General features: G+C 30.8%; 2 protein-coding genes across 11 annotated transcripts; one reads left to right on the forward strand and one right to left on the reverse strand.

Moving 5' to 3' along the window:
- Window positions 1–3,728: 3,728 nt before the first annotated feature.
- On the forward strand, window positions 3,729–7,759 carry LOC107929106 (histone-lysine N-methyltransferase family member SUVH9). Of its 9 annotated transcripts, none has more exons than XM_016860440.2 (4): window positions 3,729–6,042; window positions 6,169–6,345; window positions 7,141–7,193; window positions 7,359–7,759. In XM_016860440.2, the coding sequence occupies exon 1, from the start codon at window positions 3,894–3,896 to the stop codon at window positions 5,973–5,975; it is 2,082 nt and encodes a 693-aa protein (XP_016715929.2). In that variant the 5' UTR covers window positions 3,729–3,893; the 3' UTR covers window positions 5,976–6,042; window positions 6,169–6,345; window positions 7,141–7,193; window positions 7,359–7,759. The 9 variants fall into 9 exon arrangements, with proteins under 9 accessions (XP_016715929.2, XP_016715928.2, XP_016715930.2 ...); XM_016860439.2 differs by having other exon boundaries at window positions 7,365–7,759; XM_016860441.2 differs by having other exon boundaries at window positions 7,370–7,759.
- Window positions 7,760–8,102: 343 nt separating this feature from the next.
- Window positions 8,103–11,538, reverse strand: LOC107929107 (uncharacterized). 2 transcript variants are annotated; one of them, XM_041101395.1, is made up of 5 exons: window positions 11,136–11,538; window positions 9,875–9,945; window positions 9,019–9,154; window positions 8,388–8,477; window positions 8,103–8,244 (listed from the first exon to the last, which is right to left on the reverse strand). In XM_041101395.1, exons 1-4 carry the CDS (start codon window positions 11,290–11,292, stop codon window positions 8,392–8,394), a joined length of 450 nt encoding a protein of 149 aa, XP_040957329.1. In that variant the 5' UTR covers window positions 11,293–11,538; the 3' UTR covers window positions 8,103–8,244; window positions 8,388–8,391. The 2 variants fall into 2 exon arrangements, with proteins under 2 accessions (XP_040957329.1, XP_016715935.1); XM_016860446.2 differs by having other exon boundaries at window positions 8,103–8,477.
- Between the last annotated feature and the right edge of the window lie 1,452 nt (window positions 11,539–12,990).

Raw genomic sequence — 12,990 nt, forward strand, 5'->3', positions numbered from 1 at the left:
TTAAAATGGTGAAATTGCATTTTTTGTATTATAAAAATTACAATTTAATTTCAGCCCCTTAAAAAAATTATGATTGATCATCATGTGTTAGTGTAACTTTTTTTCAATTTACAAATTTTATTTTGATAGGTGTGAATTTTGTTATAAACAATTATTTTAGATAAAAATATCTTTTCGGTCTTTCTCAAATTTGAAATCGAGTAAATTGGTCTCTCTAAAAAAGTCAAAGCAATTTAATCACGACCAATTTCAAAAGTGAGTAACTAATGACAATTAATTACGATGTTAATATTTTCCATCAATTGTATAGGATTTTGATTGGTTTAGTAATAAGTTTAGCCTTCGAAGTTTACACATTCTATTAATTTGGTCATAATTTAACAAAGTCATCCCATAACATTTGTGTAAATGTTGAGGCTGAATTTGCTATTTTTTTTTAGAATTAAAATCAAAATGATAAAATATGTAAACATCAAAGGCTAAAATTTTTATTATACCAATCAAAATTATGTACAATTGACGGAAGACATAACGTCGTGCTTAATTATCATTGGTTGATCACTTTTAAAATTGACAGAGATTAAATTACTTTAATTTAAAAAAAAAGATCAATTTACTCAATTTTAAAACCAAAAGAAACTAGATAGCCAATTATTTTAGCATCTTTAAAATTCTCAATTTTAACCCATATATATTAATATTTCTAACTAATGTTTTTGTTTATTTTAGAACTTTGCTTCCATTTTTTAGTAAAATCAAGGTATATTTTTTAGAAAATATTTTACCATCATTAAAACTTCTCCAATAATGATTTAAAATTATAATTATTGTTAAAAGCTTTTTACTACTTAAAAATATACTTAAAATATTTTAAAAATATTTGTATTTATTCATTTAATATATATATAATATCCAACATTTTCAAGATTTACGTTTGAAACTCTTGTCTACTTATTTAACCTTTAAATATTTTAATACATTAAAAACATTAATTTGAAATTAAAATATATATATCAAAATAAAAAATAAAAATATATGAAATAAAAGAACAAAGAGACTAAAAACAAGAGAAAGAAGAAAGTAAATGAGAATAATGTATTTTTATTCATCAATAAGATGTTTATAATGTTTCTCAAAAGTTTATATTTATAAACATAGAAAGCATAAATAAAATAAAACTTTGCTTAAAATTACTTCTTATATTATTCATAAAATTAATTAAAAATATAAAATGATTTTAACACATTTTATTTTATATATACAATCAACCCTTACACCATAATTGTAAGCAACTAACTATATAAATATGGAAATGCTTATTTAGCATAAAATTTATTTAATTTTTAATTGAACCGGTATTACTTGATTCGTGGCGTTACTCTATAGATTTTTAGCTAAATTGACGTTATTTGATTCGTGATATTAACTTAGTCAATTATGACTATCTATTTTTATTTGATTTTTTACTAAATTGATTGCTTGATTCGTGACGTAAATTCTATCATACACGATATATATTTTTAACTGAACTGGTGTTATTTGATTCGTAATATTAACTTAGTCAACTTAATTATCTTTTAGATTTATATTATATTAATTTTGAAGATGTTATTTTAAGACGAAATTGGTAACTTTGTTTAAAATAAAATTACATAAAGATTGAAAAATATATTAATAACGGTATTATATTATTTGGTATAAAGTTTTATTCAATTTAATTTTATCTTTAGCGGAATTGGTGTTAGGTGATTCATTGTTGTCAACTCCTTTAATATATAATTTTAATTGAATTTGTATTACTTAATTTGTGATATTTATTTAATTAAATTGTGGGCAATAAAAAAGATAATTAAAAATTAAAATATATATTATAAATATATAAATTTCACTAAATTGATATTACTTGATTTAATGGCGTTAATGTAACCGTTTGTACGACAACTTATGCATACTTCATTGCTGATGTGAATACTTTTTTTTATTTTATTTTATGATTTTTAAAATTTTAATTTTTTCATGAACTACATATAGACTGTTATGCGAATTATCACTTCAGTGCTATTAAATTTTTAACAGTTCAATCAACTTTTCGTAAAAAAAAATTAAAATATAAAAGTACAAAATTTTATTTGAGTTCATGAACACGCACTATATGAATAATAAAATAAAAAAGTAAGTTTAAATCTAAAACATAATTATCTTTTAATTTCTATTATATTGATATGTTTTTTAATAATTACGAATTAACATCTAATTAATCAATAATATGAATAGTTTAAAAAATTATTTTAATAATATAATATTAAATAATATAATAAAAACTATTTTAGTGGATAAATTTCACCATAATATATGTCTCAATGTATTTGTGCTTTGTATGCAGATATATATTTTTTAATGTGGTTTTAAGATAAACGGTAAATTTATTGAAAATAAAGCTATATAAATATTGAAAACATATTAATATGATTATTATACTATTTAGTTAAAAATTTTATTTAATTTTAATTCATGCATCAAACTCCTTCAAATACAATATATATAGTTTTATATGAATTGATATCAATGATAAAATGAAAAAAAAAAATATAAAACACAATTATCTTTTAGATTTATATTATATTAATTTTTAAAGTAATTTATATTTAATATAATATTAATTTCATAAAAAATTAATAATATTGATAATTTTCAAAAAGAGAATTTAATGAATTAATTGCACTAGACATCTTTTAATTATTACTCGAATTCTTTTCATAAAAAAAATTAAAAGAAATCATGGAAACCTAAAAAGGAGATAAATAACAAAGAAAAAAAAGGGTTATATCAATTTTTTTTTTAACTTAGTAACTTTTTTATATTAGGGCTGAATTTTTTTTGTGTTCAAGTTAAATCCTGAGCTTCATAAATATTTTCATATCGAAATTTGAATTTTTTCTTTTTAGTTAAGTTAATCCTTGAAAACTTCAATATAAAAATAGTTGTCAAACTCGAGTTTTAAATAGTGATTTAAAAAGATGTCATGATCTTGGTACCCTAAAAATTAGATGACAACAAAGAAAAAGAAAATGACAAACAAATAAACAAACCACACATGATCTCGAGACATTTTCGATTGTGTTTCCCAGAGTCACTTATCACTAAATCAGAATCAATTTTAAAATTGATCATTATATTTCAAAGCAATTTAATTGAGTTTTTAAAATATTATTATCGCATCAATCATGTCATTTTCTTAGCTTACCGTTAACGTGAGTCTTAAATGTGAGTTCAATTGATGTTGAGCATATTTAAAACACACAAATCAAATGTTAAACACATTATATCTGTTATATAAACAATTTAAATTTAACGTGCTAACTAAAATATATTATATCATTAAAATCAAAATGACTTTTTTAATAAGTCAAAATACAAGAGTTAATTTGTAAATTTATCATTTTAAGGGCCACCTACCATTGGTGTCACCCTCACATTAGATCTAAGTTATAAATGTCATATATGTGAACATATTTTAAATTTGATCCACATATTTTGAATATGTACACCACGTCATATTTGAGTTGACATTTAAAATTACGCTTAACAATTAAGTTAACAAAAAAATCCGATTGATACGAGATAGATATTTTTAAATTCAATTAAAACATTTTGAAATTAATTTTAAATTTAAATATGTCATTGGTGACATATGCTATATAAATATATTAATTTTAGAAAATACTAAGGCCTTGGCTTTCAAAATTTTTCTTCTTGAAGGAAAAAAAAGAAAAAGAAAATAAAAACTGTCTTATTTGGCTCTCGAATCCCTCCCATATTCCGCCATGGAAGCACCTTGAGAAACCCTAACTGGATCCCTTTCACGTTCTTCGCTAAGCTCAAGCAAACGGCAAATGGGTTCTCTTGTGCCTTTCCAAGACCTCAATCTCTGCCCGGAACCACCGCTACCAGCCACCGTGAACATCTCCACCTCCGCCACACCTAGCGCCACCATCAACAGGACAACCACCTTCAATTTCTTAACACCGAAGATTGAACCTAAGCAAGAGCCTTTCGACGAACCAACACCAACACAGACTATTCACCAACAAGAAAACTTTCTCTTCTCTGTTTCCAATTCTACCCCTGATTTCATCCCTAATCCCGAAACTACCCCGCCGGCTAACGCTTCCTCTTCAGCCGATGACCAAAACGCTCTCTACTCCGAATATTTCCGAATCTCCGAGCTTTTCCGCTCTGCTTTTGCTAAAAGGATACAAAAATACGGCGATGTCGAAGTACTTGACCCGGATTCTCGGGCCATCGTACCCGTACCCGAACAGTCTCAACTAACCCCCGAAACTAGCCCAACCGACGGTTCCAACCTGGAACGAGCTTTATCCGTCGTCGTTTCGCGTAAGAAGGCGGGAAGATCCAATGAGCTGGTTCGGGTTACGAATTTGGGAATCGATGACCAGAGGCATTTTCGTGACCTTGTTCGAAGAACCCGAATGATGTACGATTCCCTCCGCGTTTTAGTCATTTCGGAGGAAGAAAAGAGAACCGGACGGGGAAACGGTCGACGGGCTCGCGGAGATTTGAGGGCAGCTGCCGTCATGAGGGATCGAGAACTGTGGTTGAATCGCGATAAAAGGATAGTGGGTGCAATCCCAGGTATTGAAATTGGTGATGTATTCTTCTTTAGAATGGAGCTTTGTGTGGTGGGGTTACATGGACAAATTCAAGCTGGGATTGATACATTGCCTGCTAGCCAAAGCTCGAGCGGAGAGCCAATCGCAACTAGCATTATTATTTCCGGTGGGTACGAGGATGATGAAGATTCCGGTGACTCGATAATATATACCGGCCAAGGTGGGCAAGATAAATTTGGAAAGCAATGTATGCATCAGAAGCTTGAAGGAGGGAATTTGGCACTAGAAAGGAGTATGCATTATGGGATTGAGGTAAGAGTGATTAGAGGGTTTAAATATGAGAATCGAGTTTCGGGCAAAGTGTATGTTTATGACGGTTTATATAAGATTCTTGATTGTTGGTTTGATGTGGGAAAGTCAGGGTTTGGGGTTTACAAGTTTAGGTTGTCGAGAATTGAAGGGCAACCTGAGATGGGTAGTTCGATAATGAAGTTTGCTGAGAGTCTTAGGACTAAGCCTTTGTCTACTAGGCCAATGGGGTATTTGACTCTTGATATTTCCATGAAAAAGGAGAGAGTTCCGATCTTTCTTTATAATGATATTGATAATGATCATGATCCTATGTATTATGATTACCTTGTGAACACTGTGTTCCCTCTTAATGTATTTGGTCAAGGGAGTAATAGTACTGGATGTGATTGTGTTTCGGGGTGCACGGAAGGGTGTTTCTGTGCTATGAAGAATGGGGGTGATTTTGCTTATGATTATGGTGGAATTCTCTTGAGAGGGAAACCGGTGATATTTGAATGTGGAAACTTCTGTCAATGCCCACCATCTTGTCGGAACCGCGTTGCACAACATGGGCTTAGAAACAGATTGGAAATATTTAGGTCAAGGGAAACGGGTTGGGGAGTGAGGTCCTTGGACTTGATACAAGCAGGTGCTTTTATATGTGAATATGCAGGGGTTGTTCTCACAAGGGACCAAGCGGAAGTTTTCAAGATGAACGGTGATACTTTGATTTACCCCAATCGTTTTTCTGAACGATGGGCCGAATGGGGGGATTTGTCTAGGATATTTCCAGAGTACGTGTGTCCATCATATCCCTCAATCCCACCTTTGGATTTTGCAATGGATGTATCAAGGATGAGGAATGTTGCTTGTTATATTAGCCATAGTTCCAGTCCGAATGTGCTGGTGCAGTGTGTGTTGTATGATCACAACAACTTGATGTTCCCTCACCTTATGCTTTTTGCAATGGAGAATATCCCTCCTATGAGAGAGCTTAGCATAGATTATGGTGTAGCCGACGAATGGACTGGGAAGCTTTCTATCTGTAACTAAATATCTTAAGAGGAATATTTTGGATTTTGATGTGGTGCAGCCGGGCAGTGAGACATGATAAACTGAGGTGAGCTTAACTTCCAAGCATTTCCAATTATATATATATTTATTTAAAATCATAATAATTTGTGGTGTGGCCTTCCTATATTTAGATATTGATTTTTGATTTTGTATTTCTCATGCTTTCTTGTAGTCTAGTTGCCTGCCATGCCTGTTTGTAGGAGCTAGGAATGTTATTCCTTTGTGCAACTTCATGGTGTATACCTCAAGTAGTCGGCCATATGCAGGAGGATGGAACATTTGGCACTTATAGTTCTAAATGAATGCAGTTGCTTATCTCCTAAGTGCATGTTTTGTTCTCCAGAGCAATGTACTTTCTTTTTTTTTTTGTAATATATATGTTGTTGTATTAGCCCACATCTTGTTTCGCCTTCCCTGTCCAACTCTACTGTTTATGTCTGCCTCAATTCTATGAATTTATTCTTTTCAATTGTTCCTGCTCGTAAATTTTAAGTGCCGTGATCGACAAAGTTGTTATTTGGTTAGTTCATTATTGGATTCTTCCTTGACTAGCCAAACAGGTCATTCGGTTTTACAAGAGTTTGTGACAAATTGATTTGTCATCTGTAAGGGAGGACTTTAGCTGAAGGTAGCCTCATAAAGTTTAAACAAAATTTGAGTGTTTAAAGCTTCAGTACTGCTTAAGAAACATAGGGTTTTATGCAACAGCCTTTTCCACCCTGAATAATGCCATTGGCAATGTGCTATTGTTACTTTATTTTGATTCCTTGTCCTAGTATTTTTTGAATCTCTACAAAGTTATTCATAGATTAGAACAAATCTTCATCAGTTGCCTTATGAGTAAAATGCCATAGGCTTGTATCTCATGTTTATCATAAACTATCTGTTTAAAAGCCATAGGAACGTGCTTATATTCAGATCTTTTCCTGTTTACTAAGTTGATGCTATAATTAACCACATATAGTATTAGAGATTCCACATGTTCTGTTAATTTGGAAAGTGAGCTGTCGTAAAACGTCTGATACCGGGGTCTGGGAAGTATCCCATATTAGTTTTGATTCCCTTTTCTAGTTTGAAAACGATGAAGTTAATACCGCATCATATGACTGCATTATTGTCAGCTAATTCGGTTCTGGTGCTGCAGGTGGGAATTGGACAATGCCATCTAAAACTGTTTGTTGTAGCCGTATTATCATAGTAAGTTCGTTCTTTATGCCTAGTTATTCAATGAATTTCTTAAGATTTGCATCGGAAAAAAAAAATCTAAAACATTTTTTTTCTCTTCCCCTCATCTGGTTCCTTGAAAATTGTGTCTCAATCATGATTTTGCCTTTGTGCTACCATGACTTGCGTATTTTCTAGCATTAGGTCAGTCCCTATCGATGGTTATAAAATATGGAAATCAATGAAAGAAACTTTTGGGAGGTTATGGTTGCTACTACAATATGTTGCTGACAATGGTTTTACAATCTTTCTATTTCTGGACGTTTTTCAACATGCTTTTCTACGACCCGAAAATAGTCGCCTTCCTTGTGCTTTTGTAACAACGAAAATAGTCATTAGCCTTGTGCTTTTGTAAGATTGTACTCGTAAACTATAAACTCCAAATTTTTTATTTTTCGTTTTTAAAAATTTTCCCTTTACCCATTTGTACTTATGAGGGTCCAGAACATGGACACGTTTGTACAGGCATTGTATTGGTGTGTTTGTAGTTGAAATCTCCAATGTTTCTTTCGTTTCTAAAATATGGACTTGTTGATTTATCTACTATTATCTGATGCATTCTTGACATAGGTATTCTTAAATCCTGTTATTAGTATTTGTACTTTATGAAAGCTGAAAATTTATTCTTTATATTTTTATTTGATTGATTTTAGTCCAACTACTTTTTGAATTGGTTGATTTTTGTAGACCTCACTTAAACAATAGCAGTAAAATTTGTTTGGCTAAATTAAATTACTAGTTTTGTATTATGCGTACATAAATGTAAAATTGAATTATTCTAAATTTGTATACTTTTTAATTTTTTAATTAAAATAACAAGCTGACATAACATTACACATATGTTTAACACATTAAATTTTGAAAATAGCATAAGTTAATGAATTTAGCAATTATTGTTTATATTATACTTCTATATATTCATATATGGGCATAGTTCAATGGTGTTAAGTAAAACTGTGGGATACACATCCACTTATATGGAGAAAATTTTTTTCTTATAGTTTCTATATTGATTTGCTTAGGCTTTATGAATCTGAACCCTCCCCCCCCCCCCCCGGAAAAAAAAAACCAAATCTTTACACAAAATGGAGGGTGCTTAAGTTCGCGAGGTAACTAGCCGTTTGAGAAAACCGGATTCGGAAATCATATGATACAATTTGCTTGGGTTTTTTTATTCTTTGGTAACTAGTGTTCCATTTTTCTCCATCTCCCTTTGTCTAGCTCGTTCCATCTTCCTTTTCCGCCATTCCTCTAGAGCTGCAAATTTTGCAAATACAAGTCAATTAACAGTTTAAACCGTTTTCATGTTCAATTTAGTATTTGCTTCAAGAGCTTCAAAATTTTGCAAGTACAAGTTAAACCATCGCTTAAAAGACTTAAATATTCAATTTAATAATTCAGTATCTTTTCCAAATTTAAAATTTTGCAAGTACAAGTCAAATCACCGTCTAAAGACTTCAATAGTCAATTTAATATTTTAGTATTTTTCCCAAATTTAATACATGAGTTTGACTTCAGTACTTAATTTGATATTTGACATATATGCTTTAATGAAGAAATTTGATATTTGACATATATGCTCTAATGAAGAAATATATGTACTTACTTGGGACATAGACTTAAGTATTAAAATGAACATTGTAGTTAAACTCAAGTACTTATTTGTTTAAAAAAAAAACTCAAATTAAAAGAACTCAAGTACCAAATTGTATAATAGAGCTAAAATCAGGTATAAAAGAATATATTAAACCTAAAAAATAGTTGACAACTAAATTCAAGTGAGAAACAGCCGGTTTACCTTTCAAGCTAGAAGCATCATTTAGGGAACGAAAGTCTTGTAGTCTTTTGGAAAGATCGACTGCGGCGGTCTGTTTCGCATCTTTCGGTTGAATTGTTTCGGGTTCGGTATATGCCTCTCGCTGAATCTCCTTAACCTATAAATACCCAAGATTCAACCATGAAGAACACCATTTTCGACGACATCAATTTGTTTAACAGGCATTTCCAGCTAATCTTAGTTTCTTACAAACGCTCAAATTGCAAGATTACATCCATTTTAAAGGACCTACATTATCTCCACCGTATCCAACACATATCAAGTTCGTGTTGGACCTGTATCTACCACTCAAAATCGAGTCCGTGTGCCATAGATACCATGATAAATCAAGGGGGGCGTCGGATGTGAGTGTTGAGTACAGGTACGTACCTCACACATGTTCCCTTTAACTTTTTGGGTAAATTATAGTAGTAGTCACCCCAAGTATAATTTTTTTTCTTTTTTTGTTATATGACTATAAAAAGTTACAAAATGTTTATCCAACTATTAGTAATTTTCTTTTTTTATTATTCAACTAACTTCGATTTTTGAGTGTTCCCAATTTTACATAAATCAGTTGGTGACCAAAAAGACAAAATTGAAGAGTTGGGTAACTGTTCGTAACTTTTCATAATTAGGTGACCGTAGTTTAACCTAATTCTTTCATGTTTCTGTGTGTGCATAGAGTCTTTAAAAGGTTATATCCTAGTACTCACGTCCAATTACGTGTCGGATATAAGTAATTCAAGAAAGACGAAGAGTAGGAGCTAGATATGGACAACTCTGTATATATCACATTGCTTTGTGTTTTTTGTTGAGTTAAAGGGTAGAGACTCACTCTTTTTATCAGTTCCAAAGGTTGCATAGCAATGCGCATCTCTTCAGCTTCCTTAATGTAATCAAAGCCAACTGCATTGAAAACGTTAATCAATTCGATTTCATTAGACAACTATGTTCCCCAGATTCGGATGAGTGATTAATACGTGTATGTTTAATATTTTTAAAAAAATCATAGAGGATCATACTCGTACTTATATCCAGATATCAGAACTTAGATATAATTCACAGACACGAATGCTTTAAAGAAAAGAGTAAACTGCATCCAATATCACTAAACTATCAATAAATTTACGTTTTGGTCACTAAACTTTAAAAATTTATAAGATGATCACTGAATTATTTAAAAGTTTTCATTTAAGTCACCAAACTATTCAAAAGTTGTCACTTAAGTCATTGGATTGTTAAGTTTTTCTTTTTTTTTTTAAAGTTCAGTCAGCAAATTCTAAGTGATGATTTAATGACAGATATGATAGATTATTATCCGTCGACAAGTAGAGTATACCTTAGATCCAAGTCGATATAACAGTTAATATTGAAGATTGGAAAAGAAAGTTGCTTGAATTTTGATTTGGAGAAGGAAAATAAAAACTTTTGATTAGTGCAAGCGGTGCGAATAGATAGCTATCCAATAACTTAAATATATTTTTTTGAATAATTCGATGACTAATTTGTAACTTTTTGAAGATAAATAATTAAAACATAAATTTACTAATAATTAAGAAACTAGCGTAGTTTACACTTAAAACATGAATAGCTCAAACCCCAAGAATTGATTTTCATGTAAGTGATCAACTTGCAAGTGAAGAGTAATCTATTCAGAAACAATGCCAAAATGTAAATTTAAATAAGCATTGATGCAAAATGAAAACCTTAAAACTTCGAAAAAAGGTTAATAATGCAAAACGCCAAAAAAATCCCTAAATCTCATCAATCAACATCAGTAAATTCTTAACCAAATCTAGTGTCCCCAAACCCTAAACAAAATCCCAATTCACAAAACAAAACCTAGCATTTGAACATCCAAATCAAAACCCAAAAAGTCCCCAAAAAGAACAGAAGATCAAAAGCAAACTTGGAGAAATACCCATGATCCCAAATCCTCTTTCAAACACAAAAACAATATGCATAAACAACAGATTCATCAAAAACAAACAAAATCAACAACTACCCATTCTTCAAAACTCATTAAAAAATGCCCAAAATCATCAAATCAATGTTTCAAACTAAAGAAAAAAGAGGATCTGGGTTTTAAGAGGAACCTGAATTAGGTTGGTTAGAGGAAGGTCTGGTACGAGAAGAAGCAGAAGAAAGAAACCATTGAAGCAAGAATAGAGCAACTATAACATTGAAAATATTCAAAGCTATGGTCGCATTTTTGAAAGATAATCTACATCTCCATGATTGCATTATCTCCATCTTTTTTTCTCTCTTTTGCAGTGTTTGTTATTTGGGCTCCTTTTTAGTATTATCAGCTTCGAGCTTTATCAGGAAAAAAATGGTGTGCGTGTCACGTGCTAGCTAAAATGCTTGATTAGCGCGTGAAAGACACTGACCGTATAGAAGGTTTCTAGCCTGCAATTTTGGCGGTTTGGACGTTGAACGCTTAACTATAAACTATGGTCTGTCAAACTAAAACAGTGTTTTGTTTTTTTGCTATGGCCACTTACACAAAAACATTTGTGCATAGCAGTTTATGTGTGATTGTATTTTCTTGGTTTTGATTGACTTTGTGTTGGGTTAACTCCCGAAATTAGTGCAGAGATTATTTGAGAAATTAAAGCATATATATCTTGTTAGTAGGTGTTTGAGTTGTCACATCATGCACACTGTGGTACAACTTTGTTCTTTATTATCTCGTCAAGAGCAACATTTTGTTAAGGTCGGATTTCGTGAATCTACATATATATATATATATCTAGCACGTGAAATTTCTATAATCTATCTTGATAGGAATAAGTGTTAAGTGCTTTTTTGTATGGTCAAATTTTGTTTGGTCATCTCCATCTCATCGTGAGGGTAATTATACCCCGAGTGACTAATTAAGATGTAAGGGTGAAGTTAAAATATTACTTAAAAGGGAGCAAAAAATAATACTAAATTAGGGTTAAAGTATAATTTTATTGCTATATTAATTTGTAATTGCATACATTTTAAAGAGACTAAATAAATAATATATCGTTGGATGCTAAGGCCATTGTCTACCTCATTGTCTTCGTTTTATTAATATGAGTTTTGCGTTGTACGTGTCGAGACTTGAGACTAAAAGAGAATTACCCTCACTTGTAAATACTTTTGCTTTTAGCTTTGGCAAAAGTCTCGTGTAGTTCACGTTTCACATTCTTTTCCGTAAAAATAAAGCATTTTTCTTTACTACCTTTGACACTTGTTCATCATATAAATTGTCAAATATGGATTCAAAATATAATAAGTTAAAAAGAAATAAATTTGAATTGAATTTTATTTTGAATCAATTTAAAAAAAAATTAAATTATTTAGTAAAAATTGACTTTAATTTCAATTAGATACACTCAATTTTGAGTTTGAGTTTGAGTTTTCTAATGTTTTCCAACGGAGGTGTGCCTAACAACCATACAAATAGAGTTTGGGTGATACAATATTTTTAAGATCTTGTTGAGAGAATTTTGATTTGTTGAAAATAAGTTTTCGAAGTGTCTTTTGGAAGTTAACAAATCTCGTCAACAGATTTGCTATTAAGCTCAAAATGTTTATGTTTAATTTTATCTTTGAATTTTGTCTCCTGTATTCTCTATAAGCCTGTGAGTTTATAAAGTACGAGTCCTTTCCCCCACTACAAATCCATAATTTGCATTTGGTGGAATTTGAATTCATTTATTATTATATATAAGAGTTAAATTAAGTGATACCTAATTGCAGATTATAAATTTGTGGTGGACAAAGATGTTGTTACCTTGTAAATTTAATGAGGCTTTCGATAAAGGTGAAAGACAAAGTTAGGAAATAAAACAAAACATAGACAACTTAATCCTAATAACAGACCTACTAAGGTTGTCTGTCTCTCCTCGACGAACAATATTTCGAAATTTTTTTCTCAAAAAGTTAAAATCCTCTCAACAGATTTCAGAAAATCGAATG

This window comes from Gossypium hirsutum, chromosome D09 (genome assembly GCF_007990345.1).
Source record: "Gossypium hirsutum isolate 1008001.06 chromosome D09, Gossypium_hirsutum_v2.1, whole genome shotgun sequence".
In the NCBI taxonomy this organism is placed as follows: domain Eukaryota; kingdom Viridiplantae; phylum Streptophyta; class Magnoliopsida; order Malvales; family Malvaceae; genus Gossypium; species Gossypium hirsutum.